The sequence below is a fragment of the Chrysochloris asiatica genome, unplaced genomic scaffold (assembly GCF_000296735.1).
Source record: "Chrysochloris asiatica unplaced genomic scaffold, ChrAsi1.0 scaffold00192, whole genome shotgun sequence".
Classification (NCBI taxonomy): Eukaryota; Metazoa; Chordata; class Mammalia; order Afrosoricida; family Chrysochloridae; genus Chrysochloris; species Chrysochloris asiatica.
Window position 1 is genome coordinate 120,779 of NW_006408710.1, and position 24,366 is coordinate 145,144.

Consider the following 24,366-nt stretch of genomic DNA (forward strand, 5'->3'; position numbering starts at 1 on the left):
TAGACTAGTGGTACTTGGAATAGCAATGCTGCCTTTGATTGTGGAAACGATAGTTCACATCATGTTAAGTGAAAATGGCAATTTGGAATTTAAACCTGAGTTGTATTTCCTGTCTCCTGGACAACTTCCCAAGGAGCCCCATACCAGCTTACTGGTCATCAACAACACAGGTGAACTGAAAAAAAATAAAATAGAGACCCAGTCATTAATTACTTTTATTGATAAAATAATATTCTTTTGGGGAAAAAAAAAAACAAAAGCAGATCTTAAGAGAAGACAAGCTGCATCTGAGCTTCGTAAAAACAACAGGATGTAACGGTTGCTCTGATTTGGGGGGTGAAAGGTGGGACTGGCGAGATGGAAAAGAAGGAACTTGTGTCATTAGACAGCCTTGCAGAGCAGTTACCCTAGGATAACTGTAAGAGAGAAATCATCGTCTGGCTTGGCTGAGCAACTTTCTTTCTAATATATGGGAGAATTTCATTGTCCAATATTACTAATGCTATGTCCAAAGATATGTAATATCATATGCTAGTATATGTAATATGCTATTGGGTCATGGTGTGGCACTGTAGGATAAACATTGGACTGCTGACCACAAGGTCACAAGTTCAAACCCACCAGCCACTCCATGGAAATACTACACAGGATCAAAACCAACTCAATGGCTCTTACCAACAACAATAATGGGCATCAATTTACATCATGTGTGGGTTATTTAATAATTTGAGCCTTTTTTTTTTTTTTTTTTTGCTTTTAAATGACCTTCTATTATTGACTTCATGCTAGAATCAAATATTGAAGATTTTATACACTCACTGAAACATCAAAACATAGTTTTGGAAGTAGATAGCTTTCAAAATAGGAATGGCACTGAAGACGTCTCATACAATGGCGCTATCATAGTTTCGGGTAAACAGAAGGTATGTTTGTCTCTTGTTTTGACTTCTATGAAAACAACAACAAAGCCCAATAAGTGCTGCATTTGAAAAGTGCTTTAAAAAAACTACAGAAAGTTGACTCAACCAGGATACAGCAACTGGAGCCACATTTTGGTTCACTATGAAATAAAACTGAAATTTAATTAATTCTTTTTGTAAAATATTTTATACTTTCACTTTGTCCTGAACTTGATCATTTCTGCATTTGAAAGCAGCTAACTTTAATTTATTAGTCAAACAATGAATATAGTAGAACTTACAGTTATTGTACAAATATAGTTGTGAATCTAAAGAATTCTATTGTAGTGCTGTATGGAGTCCTGGTGTGGCACTGTGGGCTAATGCATCAGATTGCAAAGTTGCTTGAACTGCAAGGTCAGTGGTTCAAGCTCACCAGCTTCTCCTTGGAAACCCTATACAGGGTCGCTATAGGTAGGAATCGACTCAAAGGCACTTCAACAACAACAACTTTGTAGTGCTGTATGGAGTCCTGGTATGGTGCTATAGGATAAGCACTTGACCCCAAGGTCGGTTTGGGCCACAAGGTTGGTGGTTCAAACTTACCAGCTGCTCCTCAAAAACCCTATACACAGTCACAATGAGTTAGAACCGATTCGACGGCACTTAACAACATTAAGTGTTTTGGAGTGCGATGGCTCCGTTTGATAAGCACAGGGTTGCAAACCACAAGGTCAGCAGTTTAAGCCCCCAAGCTACTGCTCCTGCAAAGATTTTAAAGCCCTGGAAACAAGGTAGCTATGGCACTAACAACAACAACATTAGTGTTTAATTTCCAATGTTTTTATAGATTGAGAAAATACAGTAAATAGTATCTTAACAGCAACAGAGAAATCTCAGAGAAAAGTCTACTTAGTAAGTTTCACCTTGGGTGAATTAGGATAAGCAAGAAAAGGCTGTTGAAAATGCACCTAACCATAAGAGAACTCTTGAGTCTTTTTTTTTTTACAACAAAACAAACAAAGTAAGGGATCAAATGAAAGAAAGCTTCCTGTTTATTGATCCACTCAAGAGAAATAAAACAATGGAAGCCACTGATGACATTCATTGACTTCTGTCTTCCGCTGTCATTGAGTCAATTCCAACTTACAATGACCCTGTGTAGGGTTTTTGAGACTGTACATTTTCAGTACAGCAGAAAGCCTCATGTTTCTCCCACAGAGCAACTGGTGGGTTTGAACTGAAGACCTTGGCAGTCTAGCGCTTATCCTACTGTTCCACCAGGGCTCCTTATCATTGACTTAAGTTCTAACTAAACTTCAAGTGGAGTCCTAGTGTGGCACTGTTGGACAAGCACTGGACCCTGGACCATGAGGTCGCTGGACACAGGGTCGCTATGAGTTGGTAACAACTCAGTGGTGCTTAACAACAAGCTTAAAGTACAGTGAGACAAAAAATAGCCTCTTGGCATCACATTGATGCTTTCCTTGTTACTTCTCTAAGACATTATTACATGATGTTCATAATATTTGGACAAGATTGAACATAGCGATGAATCCATGAACATTTTCATTAAACACAAAGTGCATAAGCAGTGTCTTAGAAAGTGTGAGACGCTTCATTTGTGGACTGTGAGGATGTTAGGAATCTCATCTGCTTTTCAGGAGGTCAGCATTCCCTTGCTTGCCGACCATCACCTGGCAACATCTCCAATACCCGCACCACTTTCAAAGTCTGTGTGCTGAAGTGCACTCATCAGCAAAATGGGGGGAAAGGATCTAACATTAGTCACTTTAATAAGAACCCATATTGGCTGGATGTTAACACTGCTTGGTGCTTATATGCGTTGTCTCATTAAATCACTATTGTTGTTGTTGTCCAGTCTGTTTTGATACAGAGTGACCTTGTATAGAGTTTCCAAGGCTTCAAATCTTCACAAGAGCAGAAAGCCTCATCTTTCTCCTGAAGAGTGACTGGTGGGCTCGAACCGCAGAACTTGTGGTTCAAAGTCCAGTACTTAGTAAACCATTTATTATCTCTTGTCAAAGTTAGAGCTCAGAAATGTCACTTATTGTAAACACATGTGACTATAATGGGCATAAGAGTTTATATTCCCCAAACTTATCTTTGTTCTATAAGAATTAATATGATTTCTTCTGTGGTTTTATTTTGTTTTTTTATTATAAGGATTATAGATTTTCAGTGGTGTGCAATACCAAGAGGCTTCACTGCTTTCCTCTGCTTATTAATATCGTCAGCAATGGGCTACTTGGAATGTTTAATCTTACAAAATACATCCGAATCGAAAGGGGTTCAATAATAGAAGTAAGTATTGCTTTTACTCTTTCTGAACAATCAAGAATTTGGCAGGTAGACCGTATTTCCTTCATTAGCTTTTAAATTTTAATCATTCATTGTTAATTCTGCATTTTTTTTTTTTTTTTTGCTTTATCCTAATATTTTAAATAAAGTATATCTAACATAATATGATTGATTCATAGCGCCTTACCCCGGAAAGTTGGTATCAGAAAATGTTCATGAGGCGAATGCCTTTTAATATAATGTCCTATTCTCCGAGCGAGTGTTCTGAGGAGTTACACACACTGGTTGAAGAGGTGTGTTAGCGGAGACAGAGCATACCCTAACTTAGAAATCAGCAGTATTTATAACTCACCTTTAGAATATCAAGCATTTAATGTAATTTGCCAGTGGACCCTCTGTTAACTCAGTGAGAATTGGACTGGCTGCTCTGGTGCTGTAGGATTAGCACTTGACCGTAACATCAGCAATTCCAACTCACCAGCTGCTCCTCGAAAACCCCACATAGAGTCGCTCCGAGTTAGAACCGACTTGACTGCACTTAACAACAAGTGGATTGACAAAAGGAGACTGTGCCAATTCGGGGCCACCAGGTTTTCTGATTCATTCCTTCACCTACCCATGTTCTACAATGCAGGGGCCTCTGAAATTCTAGAATTCTGTGATGCAGTCGTTAACTGCTGGGCCACTCTGTTCCATGGGAAAACCATGTGACGATCTGCTTCTATAAAGATGCCAATTTTACTCTGTCCTACAGTGGAAGTCCACTGGATGATCATGTGTTTGTGTGTGTGTGTGTGCGCTTTCTTTTTGTTGTTGTTGATGTTTTATGTCAATTGATTACTGGTGGGTTTAGACAAGGGAAGCACTGTTGGACAAGAGGACCCAGTCACATCACCTCTTTCCTTTGTCCCTCCAGTCAAAAGGTAATAGGGAAACTCTAAGAAGGGCTATGTGAAGGAAACTTGCCACCACTGAGCAAGAGAGAAAGCAGAACAACGTGTGGCTAGCTTTCCTTGAGCTTTAGTATCATCATGTCGTTCCCTGTATGTATAGGATCCAAACGGACCTTGGTACCCATGACTCTTTTAGGTACCACTCCGTGACACACACCTTTCATCCTCAGTCTTCCTAACATGATGTTAATAGATTTTCTCACCTACTGGAGAAGTGGATTTATGGATGTAGCTGCCACAACCTTGAATTAAGTTAAAGAATTGAAGAATTTCTTTGAGATCAGCGATCACTCGGCTCCCCTGTAATGACATACAGATCTGTGCACTGCCTGGGTGGTGTAAGACCAGCTGCAGACAGGCGTGGGTTTTGGGGTGATGATTTAAATTTTTTGAGGATAAGTTCATTGCCATCTGTCTTATTTTCCTAGGGCTTTAGTCACAGAAATACCACAAGGAGGTCACTTTAAACTCCAGATATTGACTTCCTCACAGTTCTGGAGGCTAAAGTCCAAATCAGCATCCGGACTGTGTCAACTCCTTTCCTGAAGCTAACTTGCTTCTTGATGACAATCACATGACCGTTGTGGTCCTTAGTTTGTTTCCACTGCTACGTCTAAAATGTTCTGTGTATAACTCACAAGTGATTAAGTTCCGGACATGTTCTACTCTGGGATGGCCTCATTAACATTACAAGGAACTCCTGATCCAAACAGAAGGACATCCACATACAGAGGAATTAGGGTTCTAACACTCTGGGTTAAGTGCCCTGGTGTTTGAGGATGGTTGATGACCATGATGTTCAAACAGACCTTGCTGTCCAGTGCTACCTATTGTGTGTGTGTGTGTGTGTGTGTGTGTAGACATAATTCAGTCCATAACAACACTTAAATTTCCTTTCCATCTCTGTTCTGCTGCCAGATCTTCTCATAGCCATCACCAGATCTCCTAAAAAGACTCACTGTTCAGGTTCAGTGTTTTGTTATTCTATGCTTTGATGTCAGTTCTAACACATAGTGACCATGTGTTGGGGTTCTGAGACTGTAAATCTTTATGGGACAGAAAGTCTGCTCTTTCTCCCATGGAACAGCTGGTGGAGTAGAACCACTGACCTTGTGGTTAGCAGTTCAGTGCTTATCCTACAGCATCACATCCATAGTCTAAAGAGATAGTAACATGTTTTTGACTGTCGTGTTCTAGGAGTTGAAGCTTCGTGTAAAATGATCAGACACCATTTCCCTATGTTTTTGTTGCTGTTAAATGCCTTTGAGTCAGTTCCGACTAACAAAGCCCTGCACAGGGTTTTTCCAAGGAGTGGCTGGTGAGTTTGAATCCCTGACCTTGTGGTTCAAACCGATCCTTCTGTCCAGTGCATTATCCCACACCAGGACTTCATCACCTCCATATATAGATGTGGGTGAGCTGGATGTACATTTTGATTTTTCTGTTTCAATATTTTTACATTTCAATATTTCAAAAAGCACATTTTTTATAATTGGTGGTGGTGATGTGTGTGGAGTCGGTTCCAACTCATTGCAACCCTGAGTAAGGTTTCTGAAGGGTAAATCTATATGGGAGCAGAAAGCCTCATCTTGCTCCTGCAGAGTGGCTGGTAGTTTCGAACTGTTGACCTTGAAGTTAACAATCCGACTCTATTACGCTACCAGAGCTCCTCGTATTTATGCTTATTAGAGTTTATTTCATTTTAATAAAATGCTTTCTAGTTTACATTCCTTTTCTTGTTTGCAGAGGTATTTATCAGTGGTGACTGAGCTGCCAGAGGGATCAATATTCTTGTTTTTTATTGTGTGCAGCATTGTCCCGCACATTGCCATGAGCAGCGTCAGCGATTACAAAGTAAGAGAAACAAGAACAAATCAAAAAAAATCTAGACTTCATAATTCTAATTTCGTATGTTCAAATGTTTTCCTGAAAAACAAATGTTGAAAAATATGTTTAACTTAGATATACTTGTTGTTAGGTGCGAACACGTCTGTATAGACTCATAGTTACCATATGCACAACAGAGCAAAACACTGCCTGGTCCTGGGCCCACCTCACAGTCATTGTTGTGTTTGAGCCCACTGCTGATGCCACTGTGCCAATCCTTCTCATTGGTGGTTTTCCTTTTGCTCCAACCCTCCACTTTAACAAACACGATATCCTTCTCCAGGGACTAGTTCTTCCTGACAATATGGCCGAAGTATGAGAGACGAAGTTTGGCCATCCTGGCTTCCAGGGAGCATTCTGGCTGCATTTCTTCCAACACAGATTGGTTTGTCTTTTGGCGGTTCATGGTACTTTGAGTATTCTCCTCCAACACCATAGCTCAAATGTATCAATACTTCTACTATCTTCCTTATTCACTGTCCACCTTCCACATGCATATGAGATTATTGAAAATACCATGGCTTAGGTCAGGAGCACCTTAGTCTTCAGGCTGACATCTTTGCTCTTCAACACTTTAAACAGGTCTTGTGCAGCAGATTTGCCTAATGCAACATGTCATTTAATTTCTTGACTATTGTGTCCATGAGTGTTGATGGTTAATTGAGCAAAATGAAGTCTTTGACAACTTCAATCTGTTCTCAATTTATCGTGATATTATTTATTGGTCCAGTAGTGAGGATTTTTGTTTTCTTCACATGAAAGTGATCTTCATCAGTAGTTTAAGTCCTGTTTGCTCTCAGCAAGCAATGTTGTATATCTGTAAGTTGCAGGTTGTTAATGAGTCTTCCTCCAATCCTAATGCCACATTTTTCATCATCTAATCCAGCTCTTCAGATTATTTGCTCAGTATACAGGCTGAATAAGTATGGTGAAATAATACATCCCTGGTGCACACATTTCCTAATTTTGAACCATTCAGTGTTCCCTTTTTCTGTTTGAACAATGTCCTCTTTGTCTATGTATAGGTTCCTCGTGAGCACAATTAAATGTTTCAGAATACTGATTTTCCGCAATGTTGTCCATAGCTTGTCCATGATGCACACAATCAGAAGCCTCACGTAGTCAATAAAGCATAATAAGTAAACATCTTTCTGGTATTCTCTGCTTTCAGTCAATATCCATCTGACATCACCAGTGATCTCCCTCACTCCATGCCCTCTTCCGAATCTGGTTTGAACCTCTGGAAGTTCTTTGTCAATGTATGGTTGCAGCCATTTTTATATTATTCAATGTACCTTAGACTTCACCCTTCAGGATCATTGACTCTTGATCATATGCTATCTCTTGAAATGTTTGAACATCAACAGTTTCTTTTTGGTACATGACTCTTGTGTATTCTTTCGTATTTTCTTTTGATGCTCTCTGCAACATTCAATATTTTGTCTGTAGAATCATTTAACACTGCGTGCCGAAGTTTGAATTTTTTTCTTCAGTTTTCTCAACTTGAGAAATGCTGAGCATGTTCTTCCCTTTTGTTTTTCTAACTCCAGGTCTTTGGACATTTCATTAAAATATTTGACTTTATCTTCTTGAGTGGACCTTTGAAATTTTCTGTTCAGCACTTTTACCTCCTCACTTCTTCCATTTGCTTTAGCATCTCTGTGCTGGAGAGCAAGTTTCAGAGTCTCTTCTCACATCCATTTTGGCCATTTCCTTCTCTCTTGTTTTCTTAATGACCTTTTGCTTTCTTCCTCTATGATGTCCTTGATGTCATTCCACAACTCTTCTGGTCTTTGGTATTTAATTCATTGAATCTGTTCTCCAGACAGCCTCTAAATTCAGGTGGGATACATTCAAGGTCATATTTGGGCTCTCATGGACTTGTTTTCATTTTCTTCAGCTTTAGTCTGAATTTGCATATGAGCAATTGATGGCCTGTTCCACAGTCTGTCCCTAGCCTTGTTCTGACTGATGATATGGAGCTTTCCACCATCTCTTCCCATAGATGAAGTCAATTTGATTTGTGTGTATGCCATCTGGTGAGGTCTATGTGTATAGTTGTTTTATGCTATTTTTTTTTTCTTAAATGATTTATTGTGAATTATGTGTTATGTGATAGTTTACATGGGAGAACACTGGTTTTACATTCATTCTATCGTATATCGTCTCATTGCCATGGTTACAATCCCCTCCATGCAATCCTTCCCCCGGACCCCCCAGGTCTTCAGCACACAGTCGCTCTCCCTCTCTGGATCTAAAGTCTCCAGCTGCTCCATCACTCCACATCATCATCTCTGGCTCCATTTCAGGCATCACTGCTTCTCTGGGTAGGGTCCCGCTCTCTGCTCTTCTCCCTTGATGGTCCTAGGGACCTCCGCTCCTAGACTGAAAAGTTAATCACTCCCCTCCTTGCTATAAAATGTCTACCTTTACATTTCCGACCCTCACAATCAGTCCTGATAACAATTATTCACTATTGTATCACAAGAGATCCATCTGCATTTCATTGCATCAGCCCAGCCTAGTCAGATTGAATACTACTCACTGGAGATTCTACCTTCCTCCAGGCCCTCTGGATCTAGGTTCCCTCTTGAAAGCTTGTAAGCCAGTCACTTCTTGCCTTTGTAGCCCCCCACCTCCCATTTTGGGCAGCCCAATGTCCAAGTTGCCCATTCCTGTGTACTCTGTGTGTGGAGGGGGTGGGAATGATTTTTGCTGTAAGGACTTGTTCCCTCTTTTGAGCTACTACTTCCATAGGTGTAGGTCAAGTTCATCAAATTGTATGAGAATACTTTTTTTTTTTTTTTCCTCTTCTTTTTACTTCTGGTTGAGCGCTGATCGTCCAGTCACTGAAGCCAGGATAAGTGGGTATTATCTGCAAGTGTGGGTGTTCTTATGCATATGCCCTCTCTTCTTATCATCTGGACGCTTCACTCTCCACTCTAGTCCTCTGTGGCTATGTCACTGACTCTGGGCCCAAGAGTCCCCTGGTCTTGCCACACTGCTGGCCAACCAGGTCTTCACCCGGGTTCACAGAAGTCTATTGAACATTGTTTATGCTATTTTAAAAAGGTATTTGCAATGAACAAGTCATTGGTCTTGCAAAATTCTATCATGCGATCTCCAGCATCATTTCTATCACCAAGGCCATAGTTTCCAAATACTGATCCTCTTTGTTCCCAGCCTTTCCATTCCTCTTAATTTGTCTTTGCCAGCATAATAAACCATGGGATTTATCAGATTCGAAATGGCCAATGCCAGTCTATTTCAGCTCACTAATGGCTAGGATATCAATGTTTATGCATTCCATTTCATTTTTGACAATTTCCAATTTTCCTAGAATCATACTTTGTAAATGTTCCGATTACTAATAGATGTTTACAGTTGATTCTCTTCAATCTGAGTTGTGCCCCATCAGCAAAAGAAGGTCTCAGGACTTTACTCCATTCGTGTCATCACAGTCAACTGTACTTTGAAGAAGCAGCTTTTCTCCAGTGGTATTTGAGTGCATTCCAACCTGAGGGGCTCATCTTCTGGAATTATCTCTGACAATATCCTGGTGCTCTTCATCATGTTGCAATATTCAATAATCTGGTGTTGACAGTGTTCCTGCTACTTAAAAGGGTTTTAGTGATTAAATATTCAGAAGTAGTCTGTCTCCTTCTTCCTAGTCTGTCTCTGACTGGAAGCTCAGATGAAATCTGTCTACCATAGATGTCCCTGCTGTTATTCAAAATATCCCTGGCATAGCTTCCAGAATCACAGCAACACACAAGACACTATAGTACAACAAACTCACAGACAGCAAGAATAGTTAAGCACTATTTCTAATAAACCAGAAAATTTGCTACTAAGATTACAGCATAATTTTCACTTCAAAATCACAGAAATGTATTAATTTTGCAGATTCAAATGAATAACATCACCAAATGGAAATTTTATAAAGCTTCTGACAATGTTCTTTCTTGCTGCACAAGACCTCTTTAACATGTTCAAGAACAAAGATGTCAGCTTGAGGACTAAGGTGCTCCTGACCCAAGCCATGGTATTTCTAATAACCTCATATGAATGTGAGAGTTGGACTGTGAATAAGGAAGACCGTAGAAGAACAGATGCATTTGAGTTATGGTGTTGGAGGAGAATATTGAAAGTACCATCGACTGCCAAAAGAACAAATAGATCTGTGTTGGAAGAAGAACAGTCAGAATGCTCCTTAGAAGCCAGGATGGCCAGACTTTGTCCCTTATACTTCATACATATTATCAGGAGGGACCAGTCTGTGGAGAGGGACATAATTGTTAATGTGGAAGGTCAGAGAAAAAAAGGAAGACCCCTAATGAGAAGGAATGGCACATTGGCAGCAGTAGTGGGTTCAAGCGTAACGTTTGTTACGATGGCACAGTACAGGACCAGGCAGTGTTTCGTTCTTTTGTGCATCAAGTCAATATCAGTTAGAAGTGACTTGAAGACACCTACTAACAACAACAACAATAAAGAAAAAAGCACTGATGTTAAATTTGAAGACCAAATTTAAGACTTGAACCCCTTTGCCAATACAGAAATTTATGTTGCATTTGTATGTGGTCATTCCCATTCTCCAGACAAGTCAAAACATATTTAGATGAATCAGTATTTCCACCTTGAGCCTGTAACTCCCCAAGAGACTGTTTGCACAAAAACAGAGTTTATTATGCTCTTTAGCTCACAAAATGACATTTCTTTTGAAGGCGTTTAATGCCTTGATCAGGAAGTGGAAATGGTGATCTTCTTCAAAGGTCAGAGCTTTGAAAAACCTTGAGGAGTCATTCTTGTCTGCACACATGGGGTCAGTATGATTCAGAACCAACTTGATGGCAGCCATGAGGGGCAACGACACTTCCTTGGTCTTTCTGAGACCTACTTTTTTGTCCTTTACTCATGAATTAAAGTGGTATTACCAATCAAGTCTATCAAATGGAAATATCATTGTTGTTAAGTGCCATCGACTCAGTTCGAACTCATAGCAACTTTGTATAGGGTTTCCATCGAGTGCCTGGTAGATTTGAACCACCAACCTTGTGGTTTGCAGTCCAGTGCTTATTCTACCATACCGCAGTAGGACTCCACACAGGGAAACATACTGGTACATACTTTTTTTTTGAGTGACCACAATTATGGGATCAACTTTCTGTATCTCAGGTTTGTCAATTTTAAAAATGTTGTTGTTGTTGTTAAGTACCGTGGAGTCGGTTCCGACTCATAGTGACCTTACACTGGGTTTCCAAGGCTGTAAATCTTTATGGGAGCAGAATGCCTCATCTTTCTCCCGTGGAGACACTGGTAGTTTCGAACTCCTGATCTTGAGGTTGGCAATCCGACTCGTAAGTACTACGCTACCAGAGTTCCTTATTAGATTGATTTAAATACATCTTATACTGTGATGCTTATTGCTTTGAATTTCAATTTGATCTGTTTGTGTCCTGCATTTTTGTCATCAGAATAAAGCTCATTCCCAGCTATGGATTTCGGGCCTTTATCCTTCTGCTTATTGGTTGGGACAAGCACTGGTAGACATTAACCTCTACAGTTTGATTCTCTTTTCAACGTATCTATTTTATTACACAACTGACAAATTAAGCTTTCATGCAACAAGTCGAATTGTGTTTGCTATGGTAAGTAGTGTGTGACATGCACTGTATTTTACAGATAATGGTAAATTTTAGCACTGATGTTTTACATTATTCAGACATTTTGTTTTTTTTATTTTGTCACAGTTATAAAACCATGCGAACTGCAAGTGCAATAAAATATAGTTTAAATGCAAAATTTCATTTTTCCTTCAGTCACTCGTTGGTCTTTTGACTTTGATCTTATGTGTATCTTCTTCAGATTGTGACGACACTTGGTTATGCTGCTTCTATTGTCTTCCTGACTTATGTGATATCATTTATTTTTCACAAGAGGAGAAAAAATAACACCCTCTGGTCATTTTGTTATTATCTGGTAAGTAGCGAGCCTTACCTGCAGATAGGGAGAAAGTGCTCACTTTCAATATATCATTGGTTGGTGCCGTGGAGTCGGTTCTGACTCATAGCGACCCTGACTGTAAATCTTTATGGAAGGAGAAAGCCTCATCTTTCTCTCATGGAACAGCTGGTAGTTTCGAACTGCTGACCTTGCAGTTGGCAGCCCGATTTGTAACTACTACACTACCAAAGCTCCTTGGTTAGAATCATTTCTGCTTGGAGCAATGAGGATAGTGATATTGTTGTTGTTATTGTTAAATGCTGTCAAGTCACTCCCAACTCATAGCAACCCTGCATATAGTTTCAGAAGAGCAGTTGGTGGGCTTGAACTGCCAAGCTTGTGTTTAGCAGTGCCATGCTTATCCTAGAGCACCATGCCAGCAGCAGTTAACTAACTTGTTTCTAGAGTCCCAAGGCTATAGTGCCTCATGGGCAGCCTAGGTACCTGCTGGCATGGGAGCTCTTTTTCAGGTCGTTATGCTCAGTGGTGGAGTGCTAGTAGCGCCTCCTTCAGCACATTTGGGTGCACTGTGTTTGCTGCAATACATCTTGGAACCCGCTCTTGATACAGTGCTTTAGAAAGGGAAGAAGAGAATAAAGAAAAGAAAGAGCTCTACGCTTGGCATTGTGATAGGATAAAGAAAGGCATTTAAGGACTTAAAGTTGTCAGAAATGACAAAATAGGAGGGAAAATCGAAAAAAAAATCATGACTTAGAAACCAAGAGAAGTGGGCAGAGGTTGTGGAGGAGCTTGCAAAATGAGAAGAATTCTTTAGATTTGCCATCTAAAATGCTTCTTGTGCTTTTGCTGAATACTTGGTTTTACGTTATTATGCTCAGTTCTCAATGATTTCATTTAGCCTTGATGCACCATAACTCTATAACATGATCCCTCAAAAATGATACTGTTTGCTCCATCCCCAATTATTTCATTTAGCATTTTTACAACAAAGCCCAATAAAATGGTCCCTCAAAAAAAAAAAGGAGAATTTTCTGACAAAGGCTTACATACAGAGTTTTGAATTCTGTTTCTGTGTGGTTGTATGATATGTTTTAACTTCTCAGAATCCTATGTTTCACATGTATAAAGGGAGGATGAATATTAGCAAGTTCATAATAGAGTTGCTGAGGATGAAAATATATGTTGTTGTTGTTAAGTGCCGTCAAGTCGGTTCTGACTCACAGTGAATCTGTATAGGGTTTCGGAGAAGTGGCTGGTAGATTTGAACTGCTGACCTTGTGGTTCAAACCAACATTACAGTCAGGTTCTTATCCCACACCACCACACCAGGATTCCATGAAGTGTATAATTAAAACATATAATGCATGCTAAATTCTTAATGCCTAGCATTTGTAATAGTGAATTTAGTCATTATAATTCTTAATAGTTTATTCCAATTAGTGCACTAATGATATAGCAGAGGTTCAGTACAGTACCTAATACATGCTTGCTGATTGTTAAATTAATCCTTCAAACAGAAAATCAGAGAAAAAATTATCTTTATTCCCCCATCCTGCACTTCCAAGTATTCCACTAGGAAGACTCCATCAGAATCAAAATGTACAAACTGAGAAAAGTCATCTGGACTGAGAAACAAATGGAACAAGGGAGATGATGAACGTTCTTTACAGTAGCCTGAAATTCCAAGTTAGAGCCAATAGAGATTTTTTTTCTATAGCTATCCATACAACTTTTTCATACTTTAGCAATATTGTTACCTTTGCTATAAAAATATATTTTCTCTCTTCAGTATATTGTCTTGGATTACACTTAATAATGAACTGTCAGAAAGTCTTTTGGATCATTTTAGCTTTCACCTCAATCCCCCATCTTTTTATCTATCTAGAGTTTTCTATAGGGGAGCTAAAGAATATATATATTCTTCTTAACAATTTTCCCTCCCCCTTCTTCTGCCTCTAAGGGAAATTGTGATGGTCATGGGATGAATTTGCATGAGAAAGAATGCTTGCTTGCATGATGATATTTACTTGCATACATTATGCTGTTTACATGTGTTCTCTCAAATACTCGTGGGCCCATTCATAACATGTAACCTATCTGGATGTGTCTTGTAGATCATGATCATCGTATTTGACATCATTTTCCGAGTGTACACCATTATACCATTCCTGATTTTCTGTATGACATTAGTGCCCCAAATTAACCTGGGTGGATTTGTAATGTTTTTAACAGAGGTAAGAGATGATACTGTCATTTATTTTGAATATGTAATATGCCTTTGAGTTGTGGTGTTGGAGGAGAATATTGAAAGTGCCACAGGCTGCCAAAAGAACCAATAGATCTGTGTTGGAAGAAGTGCAGCCAGAGTGCTCCTTAGAGGCCAGGATGACCAAACTTCGTCTCTCATACTTTGGACATATTGTCAGAAGGGACCAGTGGCTGGAGGAGGATATCATGTTTGGTAAAGTGGAAGGTCAGAGAAAAAGGGGAAGACCCCTACAAGATGGATTGGCCAAGTGGCAGCATCAATGGACTCAAGTGTGGCAACTTTAGTGAGGTTGTCCCAGGATTAGGCAGTGTTTTGTTCTGCTGTTCATAGGGTTGCTATGAGTCAGTACTGACTCGATGGCACCTAACAAAAACAACAATCTCTTAAAGTGCTTTGACTCAATCTACAGAAATAGAAAGTAAATTGAATGACAATGAAGAATATGATAGCAAATGGAAATGAGGGATTCTTTGGAGTGATGTTGTTGTTGCTAAGCTCTATCGAGTTAGTTCCAACTCAGAGCAACTCATAGTATAGGGTTTCCATGGTATGTCTGGTGGGTTAGAACCGCTGGCCTTGAAGTCCAGTGCTTATCCTACCATACCATCCAGGACTTTCTTTGGGGTGATTGTTGTTGCTGTTAAGTGCCGTAGACTCAATTCCGACCCATAGTGACCCTGTATTGGGTTTCCAAGGAGCAGCTGGTGAGCTTGAAGTTCAAACAGCTTTACAATCTAGCGCATTAATCCACAGCACCACAACAGGACTCCTTTGGGGTGATTTGTTGTTGTTGTTATGTGCCGTGGAGTCGGTTCCGACTCATAGTGACCCTGTACAGGGTTTCCAAGACTGTAAATCTTTACGGGAGCAGAAAGCCTCATCTTTCTCCCAAGGAACAGCTGGTAGTTTCGAACTGCTGACCTTGCAGTTTGCAGCCCGATTTGTAACCACTACGCTACCAGAGTAGCGTAGTGGTTACGAATCTCTAAAATTAAATTGTGGTGTTGAGTGTACAATTCTGAAAATTTGCTACAAATTGTTGACATGTACACTTAAGATAGGTAAAGTTTATGACAAGAAAGCTGTTGTGGAGGTAAAACACCATTGGGGTAGGACAAGGCACTGAAAAAGCTTATATGGAGGCAGTTAGGGCCAATATTGTCAATCTCCAGAGGTTTTCACAATGCCAGGACCTTTTCCTGGCAAACTTAAAGCCCAAAGACTTCTTGATAATATTAGTGGTAAACACCTTGGAAAAGAGAACCAGACATAGGCTTCCAGGTCATTAAGAGGTAGTCAGATCTGAATGGAGACCTTCAATCTTCTCTGTAAGTCATCTGTGTGTGCTATGTGTGAAGATTCATATTATTTAAATGCAAAGCTGATCAGTTTCCACTTGACCATTGTTTTCTTTTTGCAGCGGTTCTTTCAGCATTACCTTACATCTAAAAATTTGGATTACGACATGGATGACGTTGATCTTCTACTCTGCTTAATTGTGAGACTTTCTACCTAGCCATATGTCCTTTAGGCTATATATCATTGAATGTCCTTATTTGGTCTTGTCTTCAGAGTGACAAATTTGAAATTGCTTGATATTGTCAGGTAGAAGAATGATCTTCAGAAAGAATGATTCTAAAGCTTAAATGTACTTTTTATGAGCACAAATGGACTGGATTGTAAATCCAGGGATCAATATAAGAATTTGTGTTATGTGTTTGTTTATATAGTGTGTTATAAATGTATAGTAGAAAATACAAATGTAATATAACTTAAGTCATTTAAATTCTGCATAAAAGGCAAAAGCTACATGATAAGAATGTTGTTGTTAAGTGCCTGTCAAGTTGGTTCTGACCCATAGAGACCCTGTATAGAATTTCCAAGGAGCACCTGGTGGGTTTGAACTGCTGACCTTGAGGTTAGCAGTCTAGTGCTGATCCTACAGCATCCCACCAGGACTCCAGAATGTAAGGAGTGGATAATTATATCCATATACTCAGGCTAAGGAAAGCTGCTGACTTTGAATTCTAAGTTAACACTTTCCTAGGCAAGGATCATATGCAGACAAACAAAAATGCCTGCCTGCCCTCATGGAGTTTATATTCTTGAGCAAGAGACAGGCAATAAACTAAATAAATGTGCCAGATGGGTGGTCAGGGAAGACCCTGCAGAGAAATAAAGATCTGTAGGAGTTAAGGAAGAGAAATGACAGGAGAGCTTGGAGAAGCCCACTCCAGTCATAAGCTGCAAGAATGACACTGACATGCTACCGTATCAGCCAGGAAGTCAGAGCGATTGCTGCAGAAAGGTCAAGGGGCAGACTGGGAGGAGAGTTCACCTAAGTAATAGGGTGGAGGTGGGCTGGGAGAAGGGATTTTGTAGAACTTTCTAGATCACTCAATAGATTCTGACTCTTTTTTTTTTGAGTGATTGATGAGCTGTTGGAGGGTTTTGTGTAGAATGATAGGATTCGATTTACCTACTGAAAGAATTACTCTGGTTAGCATAGCGTGAATAGATGACTGACTCAAGGAGAGAAGATAGATACCAAGTAGGAAGGTATTGCAGTAATCCAGGGGAGAGACAACAACACTGTGGTTTTGGGTGGAAGTAGCACAAGTAGGGACAGGAAGTAGTTAAAATCTGGATCAATTTTAAGCTAGAACACATAGGATTGGCTGATAATCTGTATTTAGTGTGAGGAGAAAGAAAAGAGATAAGTTGTGAATGTATTTGTTGTTAAATGTCATCAGATGTTTTGTTGTTAAGTGCCATAGAGTTGATTCCAACTCATAGCGACCCTGTATAGGGTTCCCAGGGAGCATCTAGTGGATTTGAACCACCAGCCTTGCAGTTCAAACTGACCTTGTGGTCCAGTGCTTATCCTACAGCACCACACCCAGACTCCAAAAAAGCTCTCCCCAGCTGATAAGAATGTGTCTCACCTGCTTTATCTGAAGACAAAAGACCACCAATGTAATTCAAATGTCTGAATAATATTTGTGACATTCTCCCTTAATAATATTGTTTTCCTTTGCTCCTAGCCTTACTTTCAAGTTATGTTTTTCCTGTTTGTTCTAAGATGCCTGGAAATGAAGTATGGAAAGAAAATCATACGAAAAGACCCTGTTTTCAGGTTGGGATTAAAAAAAAAAAATCATTCAATTTGGCACAACATCATATTCTAATATTCCGAGAGAGTGGCTATACAACTCATCTAGTGGGGAGTTAAAGTACAATGTAAGCATCATGATAGCTGTCATTTTGGCCAGTCCTTCACTGACTTCCTTATAAGAAAATATGACTTCCAGGCAAAGGGTTGCCACCAACTAGCTGAGGAAGCTGGAAGTAACTTCCATCCCCTCAGATACTTCATGAGCACCCAGATAAGTCATTCTCCCATTCAAGACGGTCCTGTATTCTTAAACCAAAGAGATGGGATAGAATTGGATTCGAAAGAGTCACGGTGTTAACTGGGAACATGGCTACAACACCAAGAAAGAGATTCTGGCCGATGGGGTGGAAGTTCTTGGCAAAAGTAGAAGCAGGTTATCAACAGAGTCATTTTCATCAGTCTATGGAAACCAAGGGCAATGGTAGCATCATGGGAAGCTAATTTTTGATACAACCTTGACAACTAGAAAATCACATGTAACCCATTTCATTCTTCCCCACAGAATTTCTCCCCAAAGTAGAGATAGTCAACCAAATCCCGAGGAACCTCTGGATGAAGATGAAGACGTTCAAGCAGAAAGAATAAGAGCAGCAAATGCCTTGACTAGTTCAAATATTGATGAGGTAGAAAAAGAACATGAGCAAATAAATGTTCACCGAGATATTCAAGAACTAAGATCTACTAGTTTAGTTTTCATTTTGAAACAAATCCTTAAATATACAGGGATTTCTTTTGGGCACCACTGAAGCTTGATCCAGAAAAGAGTAGAAAACATGATGATTTTCTTTTTCTTTGGAAGAAAGCAGGTTTTGTTCAGTAGAGCTACAATTTCAAAAAGAAATCAGACAGCATGATTCCAAGTGTTTTGGTGAGATTTGCTATAAAATGCTGAGAGTACAATTTCAAAAGTTATCTTTTATTTGCCTTAGATATTATGATGTTTCCATGAATTTAGCCACTTCTGTGTGTTGAAAAGACAGTGTGCTGGATTTTATAAAGCTCTACTATCTTCCCAGTTCATTGAGAAGTATGAAATACTGTTTGAGAAATGAGTGCATATTACATCAGAAATAATCAATATGGCTTACCCTCGATGCAAAATATAGTTAGGTTAATGACATTGTACAGAAACGGATCCAGCAAGGAGAACATAGGACTGACTGTCAGATCTCTGAAATATAACAGGAAAACCATGCTATCATTTATTCTAGAAACCTGTCATCATTGCCAGCTGTCTACACAAAGAATATGCAGGCAAGAAGAAACGGTGCTTTTCCAAGAGAAAGAAGAAAATAGCTGCAAGAAATATCTCTTTTTGTGTTCATGAAGGTTGGCCATAGTCACTTTACTACTCACCATTATTATTAGATATGTGACTGGAACAGCTCTTGTTTTAGGGGTCATTCTACTTGCTGAAGCATACATTCATCCATTCGTTGAAAATATATTGTTCATATATAGGGCACGATGAATTGCTAAACTGAAACAAGTTAAATTAGCTATAGGGTAAAATTTTGCAAGCTTAATGATGTACTGATTATCATATTAATTTAGATATACTTTTTTATACCAATTCACCCATCTAATTTATAATAGTTGTTGTTGTTAAGTACTGTGGAGTTGGTTCCGACTCATAGTGACCCTGTACAGCAGGGTTTCCGAGGTTGTAAATCTTTACAGGAGCAGAATGCCTCATCTTTCTCCTGTGGAACCGCTGGTAGTTTCGAAATGCCGACCTTGAGGTTAGCAGCCCGATTCGTAACCACTACGCTACCAGAGCTCCTTATTTCTAGTAGTAGGTGTAATAAATATTGGCATTCCAATGTTTTGTTTGACATGCATGCTGCTTTCAGGATCGATTTTATCTTTACACAGTATATCACTTACACAACTTATATAATCATTAAGAAAAATATTTGATACAAAATTAAATATTAAAGTGTTTTGTTAACACTGTTCAGCTCTGCCCAAAGCAAACTGAATATCTGGGAATTTTCTCTTTTTCTATCTACTCAGTTGGCTACCTAATATTATTGCTAATGTTAATCATTTTACCAGATTTTTATCAATGTTTCCAGTTCCTTATTTTCTTTTAAAACTATCCACCTTTCTTTAAGTAAACTTTTAAAGATTCCCTAGTATATTTTAATGTTATCTAGAAAGTTAGCATTAGAATATAAAACATTTGTTACTAAGGCATTTTTTTCTCCTAATTTCTAAAGGATATTTCTTTATTGTAAGCATGTGTATTCCTAATGAATACATTTTATTAAAAAATAAAACTAATTAATCAGTTCTATAAAAAATATCTCAATAACAAATGTTTTATTTACTAACACTTTCTAGATAACATTAAAATATTCTATGAAATCTTCACAAATTTATTTGAAGAAAGAAAACCTATTCCTGTCCTGATACGTGGAGAAAAATAAACTGCTAAATAATGTAATCAATTAAAAATCTGAATTCCAAACAAAGAAAGAAAATATATTGTTCAGTGTGGTAGGGCCTGTTTTAGACTCTGGGCATGTATTTATGAAGGAATGAGGCAAAGTCTCTGCTTTCATGGTCCTAGCAGGGGTTCTATAAACAAAAATAATTTATCAAGGAGGGTATCAGACATAAATAAATTTTATGTGGAGCTTAAAACATGAGAAACGAAGGTAGTGAATTGGGGCTGCATTTGATTTTAGATGGTCAAGGAAGACCTTACTTGAGGAGCAACATTTAATCCAATAATATCTGAGTATAAAGAAGGTACCAGTTATGTCATCCCTAATAGAGTTGAACTTTCTAAACACAGAGAGGAGTGAATATAGGAAATTAGACCTGCAGACAGGTTTGGAGTGCTTGAGACACGGCCACACACCAGTGGAAGGGAGGAGGAGGAGGCAGAGGCAGGCAGGGCCAGATCAGGTACAGCTTTGTAAAACACATCAATGAGTTAATATTTTGAGCCAAGTTAGGAAAAAGGTATTAGAGATTTGTTTTGTTTTGTTTTTTCCCAGTAGGCTTGTGCCATCATTGAACTGATGTTTTGAAAAGATTACACTGGTTGCTGTTTGTTGATAAGTTAGGAGGAAGAACAAATTAAGATGTTTCTAGATGAAAAATGCTTTTGAGTTATGGTGCTGGAGGAGAAAATTGAATGTGCCATGCGCTGCCAGAAGAACCAACAGATCTGTGTTGGAAGAAATGCAGCCAGAGTGCTCCTTGAAGGCCAAGATGGCCAAACTTCATCTCTCATACTTTGGACATATTGTCAGGAGGGACCAGTCTCTAGAGAAGGATATCATGTTTGGTAGGGTGGAGGGTCAGAGAGAAAGAGGAAGGATAGAAGAAGAGGAAGACCCCAGCAAGATGGATTGGCAAAGTTTCATCATCAGTGGGTTCAAGCATGAGATTGGCCCAGGATCAGCCAGTGTTTTTTCTGTTGTGCATAAGGTCACTATGAGTTGATACAAAATATTCCCGGTTTCCCAGCTTTAGGAATCATTTAATCCTGTACTCCTCACAATAGCAATTTATTATGGAAAACAATTTGGATTTTTTTTTTTTTTAAACCCAAACATATATCCTGGAAAAGTGTGGCAAATATATTGGCAGAGAATCTATAAGCTCTCCAGTCATATTTGAGATGTGCAAATAAGCTCACACTTTGGTGGCATGGACTACATTGTTGTGTTGTTTCCAACCCATAGCAACCCTGCATAGGGTTTCCAAGGAGCATCTGGTGAGCTTGAACTGCCAACCTTGCAGTTCAAATGGCTTTGCAGTCTGGCCCATTAACCCACAGTGCCACACCAGGACTCCATACATGTTACATATTTCAAATTGACAGTAACTGATGGGAGGGTGCAAGTTTCTCAGGTTTTATTGAAGAAGCAAGTTCATGTTCAGGTTTTACTTGCGATGTTAAGTGAGTGATTCTTTCTTTCAGGTGAAATTCTGGGATTGCTAGGACCCAATGGTGCTGGTAAAAGTTCATCTATTAAAATGATAGCAGGAATCACAAGGCCAACAGCTGGAAAGGTAGTGGAAAAGAAGGAGTTGATACATTATATATTTATCAAACTATACTTATATAGCATGGGGTCTTGATCTGACACTGTAAAATAAACTTTGGAGTGCTATCCACAAGGTGGGTGATTCAAGGGCACCTGACAAGTCTTGGAAGCTCTATATGGGGTCACTATGAGTGGGAACCAACTCCATGACATGTAACAACAACAACATATTTGTATATGGGAAACCTGGGGTGCTAACTGAAAGATTTGGAGGCTCATGCCCACCCAGATGCACCTAGTAAGAAAGGTCTGGCAATATACTTCCAAAAACTTAGTCATTAAAAAACCCTGTGGAGCACAGTTCCACTCTGAAACACATCGACTCACCACGAGTTGTAAACAACTCTGTGGGAACTAGTATACTTAAATATTGGTAGTTTAAGTGGCTGTCAATAACAAATGTTTGAATTAATTTCTTAACTATTTCTTTGATGTTCTAGAAATCCAGCCATTAATGATTATTAATGTCAGTTTCTTGGGTAACTGTAGGGTTGAAGAGAAGAATGCACTCATTTAAAAGTTAAAAAAAAATGAATTTGTTTTTTAGGCGGAATTAAAAGGATTCAGTTCAGGTTGGGATTACCAGGTAGACAACGAGGTCAAGTTTCTGGGGTACTGTCCTCAGAAGAACGCGCTGTGGTCCACCCTCACGGTGAGGGAACACCTGGACTTGTATGCAGCTGTGAAAGGGCTGAGGAAAGACGATGCCAAGGCTGCCATTACACGGTACAGAGATAAGTCACGTGCTTCCTTTGGGTCATGTGGTAGGGTGACTGTATAGTTTGTGATAAACTCGTTAATGAAGAATGGAAACTAGAGATGACATCTCCCGCTTTATTGAGTGTTGGGTTCCAGTCCCAACAGAATGCAAAACCTCATTTCCCCACATCCTTGAACAAGGGGTCTTAAAAAAAACACCGTATAAAACTATGGACAATGAATAAGGTACAAACATACACAAACATATATTCATTTTTGTTTCTAAATCACAATTCTGACTTTTCTTAAATAATTTTTAAGACATGAGTCATCTTTGTATTCCAAAATAAACTGATTTTTGTCTCTCCTTATCCCTAGAATTTTGTGAATAATACTGTGAGCTTTTGCTCTGTTAAAAACAATAGGATTTTGACAACTGCAGAAATCACTATTTTAAAAGAGAAAGGGAGAAGTGTTTGCAAACAGGCAGTCCATTATATGGACATTTTTGTGACTATGAGCAAAGAGGTTTTTTGCTTACATGACATTTACATATAAAATAGTTGGTTCTTGAAGGTTACACAGTAGTGTTGAAGAAGAAGTTGCACAGAATGCACAAAAATGTTAGAAATGCAGGTTGTGGGAAAAAGAAACATTTAGGCTACACACCTATCGTCTGTTATTTCAAAGTGAGCAAGGTTCTTGGGAAACAGGAAAGAGCATTCATTTTTTTTTTAGGGGGTTGTTGTTGCTGTTAAGTGCTATTGAGTTGTTTCTGACCCACAGCAATCCTGTATAGAGTTTCCAAGGAGCAGCTGGTGAGCTTGAACCACTGACCTTGCAGTTCAAACGACTTTGCAGTCTGACGCATTAAATTAAGGCACACACCAATTCTGTTATGATTGTTAAGTGACATTGAGTCACTTCCAACTCTTAGTGACCTTGTTTAGAGTTTCTGAGGAGTGGCTGAGTTAGCAGGTAGTGTTTATCCTTCAGTACCACACCAGGACACTACAATAATTCTACAGTTTCTAAATATGCAATTCAGTTACATTGATTATAGTCTTGAACTTGTGCAACAATTCTCACCTTTTCAAGTCATTCCATCGCCATTAAGATAAACTCACTGGCAGGCTCATGAGGTCTTGTTCCTGCTAGACCAGGCAAGGCAGTGGTTACAAATGGGATGTGACTGAGTCTCCAGAGTAAGGTTGTGCATCCTTGAGACTTCCATGAGCTTGGTTTGCCATGGCAGATTGTTTTCAGTAACATCACATGCATTTGAAAGTTGTACAGTGAATAAGGAAGACAATAGAAGAATTGATGCATTCGCGTTACGTTGTTGAAGAATTTTAAAGGTACCATGGACTACCAGGAGAACAAACAAATCTGTCTTGGAAGAAGTGCAACCAGCATGCTCCCTTAGAAGTCAAAACAACTAAACTTCATCTCTCATACTTCAGACATATTATCAGGACATCATGCTTGGTAGAGTGGACAGTCAGCGAAAAAGAGGAAACCCCCAGTGAGATGGACTGGCACAGTGGCAGCAGCCTGGGGCTCAAATATAGCAGCAATTGTGAGGATGGCCCAGGACTGGGCAGTGTTTCCTTCTGCTATACATAAGATTGCTATAGGTCAGAAACAACTCCACGGCACCTAACAGCAACAACATTTAATGACAGGACACCCAGAAGTCTTGGAACGTTGTCTAGGCTTCTGGGAAGTTGTTTAATTTTGACATCTCCAATACTGTAACTTTTCTGTATGCTTACATTTACCAAAAAAAATAACCAGCCAAAACCAAACAGAACTTCTGTTGATCTAATTTTCCACCAGATTAGTGGATGCTTTCCGACTGCAGAAGATGCTGAATGTGCCAGTGTGGAAATTAACAGCAGGCACCAGTAGAATGGTATGTGTGGTGTGCAATGGTATCCCCAGAGCTGGTACAGTGTGGCAGCAAACAGGGATGTTTCTCTGCATTTCAGTTATGCTTTGTGCTGAGCCTCCTGGGAAACTCACCTGTGATGCTTTTGGATGAACCATCTATAGGCCTGGATCCCACCAGGCAGCAACAACTGTGGTGAGAATTATCACTGTTGCCGGAGCTATGGATGTGGTTGTG

The 24,366-nt window shown here is 39.3% G+C and overlaps 1 protein-coding gene across 1 annotated transcript in view; it reads left to right on the forward strand.

Annotated features, from left to right (window-relative positions):
• ABCA6 (ATP-binding cassette, sub-family A (ABC1), member 6) overlaps nt 1-24,366 on the forward strand; it is a 77,249-nt gene that overhangs the window by 48,435 nt on the left and 4,448 nt on the right. Inside the window, exons 19-34 of the mRNA XM_006872306.1 lie at nt 4-170; nt 790-923; nt 3,087-3,210; nt 3,401-3,416; nt 5,923-6,028; nt 11,539-11,712; nt 11,930-12,043; nt 14,143-14,262; nt 15,718-15,795; nt 17,342-17,433; nt 17,975-18,095; nt 18,684-18,801; nt 21,413-21,504; nt 22,087-22,265; nt 24,078-24,153; nt 24,230-24,324. Of these exons, the coding sequence (XP_006872368.1) occupies nt 4-170; nt 790-923; nt 3,087-3,210; nt 3,401-3,416; nt 5,923-6,028; nt 11,539-11,712; nt 11,930-12,043; nt 14,143-14,262; nt 15,718-15,795; nt 17,342-17,433; nt 17,975-18,095; nt 18,684-18,801; nt 21,413-21,504; nt 22,087-22,265; nt 24,078-24,153; nt 24,230-24,324 (1,806 nt within the window). The remainder of the gene's footprint in view (nt 1-3; nt 171-789; nt 924-3,086; nt 3,211-3,400; nt 3,417-5,922; nt 6,029-11,538; nt 11,713-11,929; nt 12,044-14,142; nt 14,263-15,717; nt 15,796-17,341; nt 17,434-17,974; nt 18,096-18,683; nt 18,802-21,412; nt 21,505-22,086; nt 22,266-24,077; nt 24,154-24,229; nt 24,325-24,366) is intronic.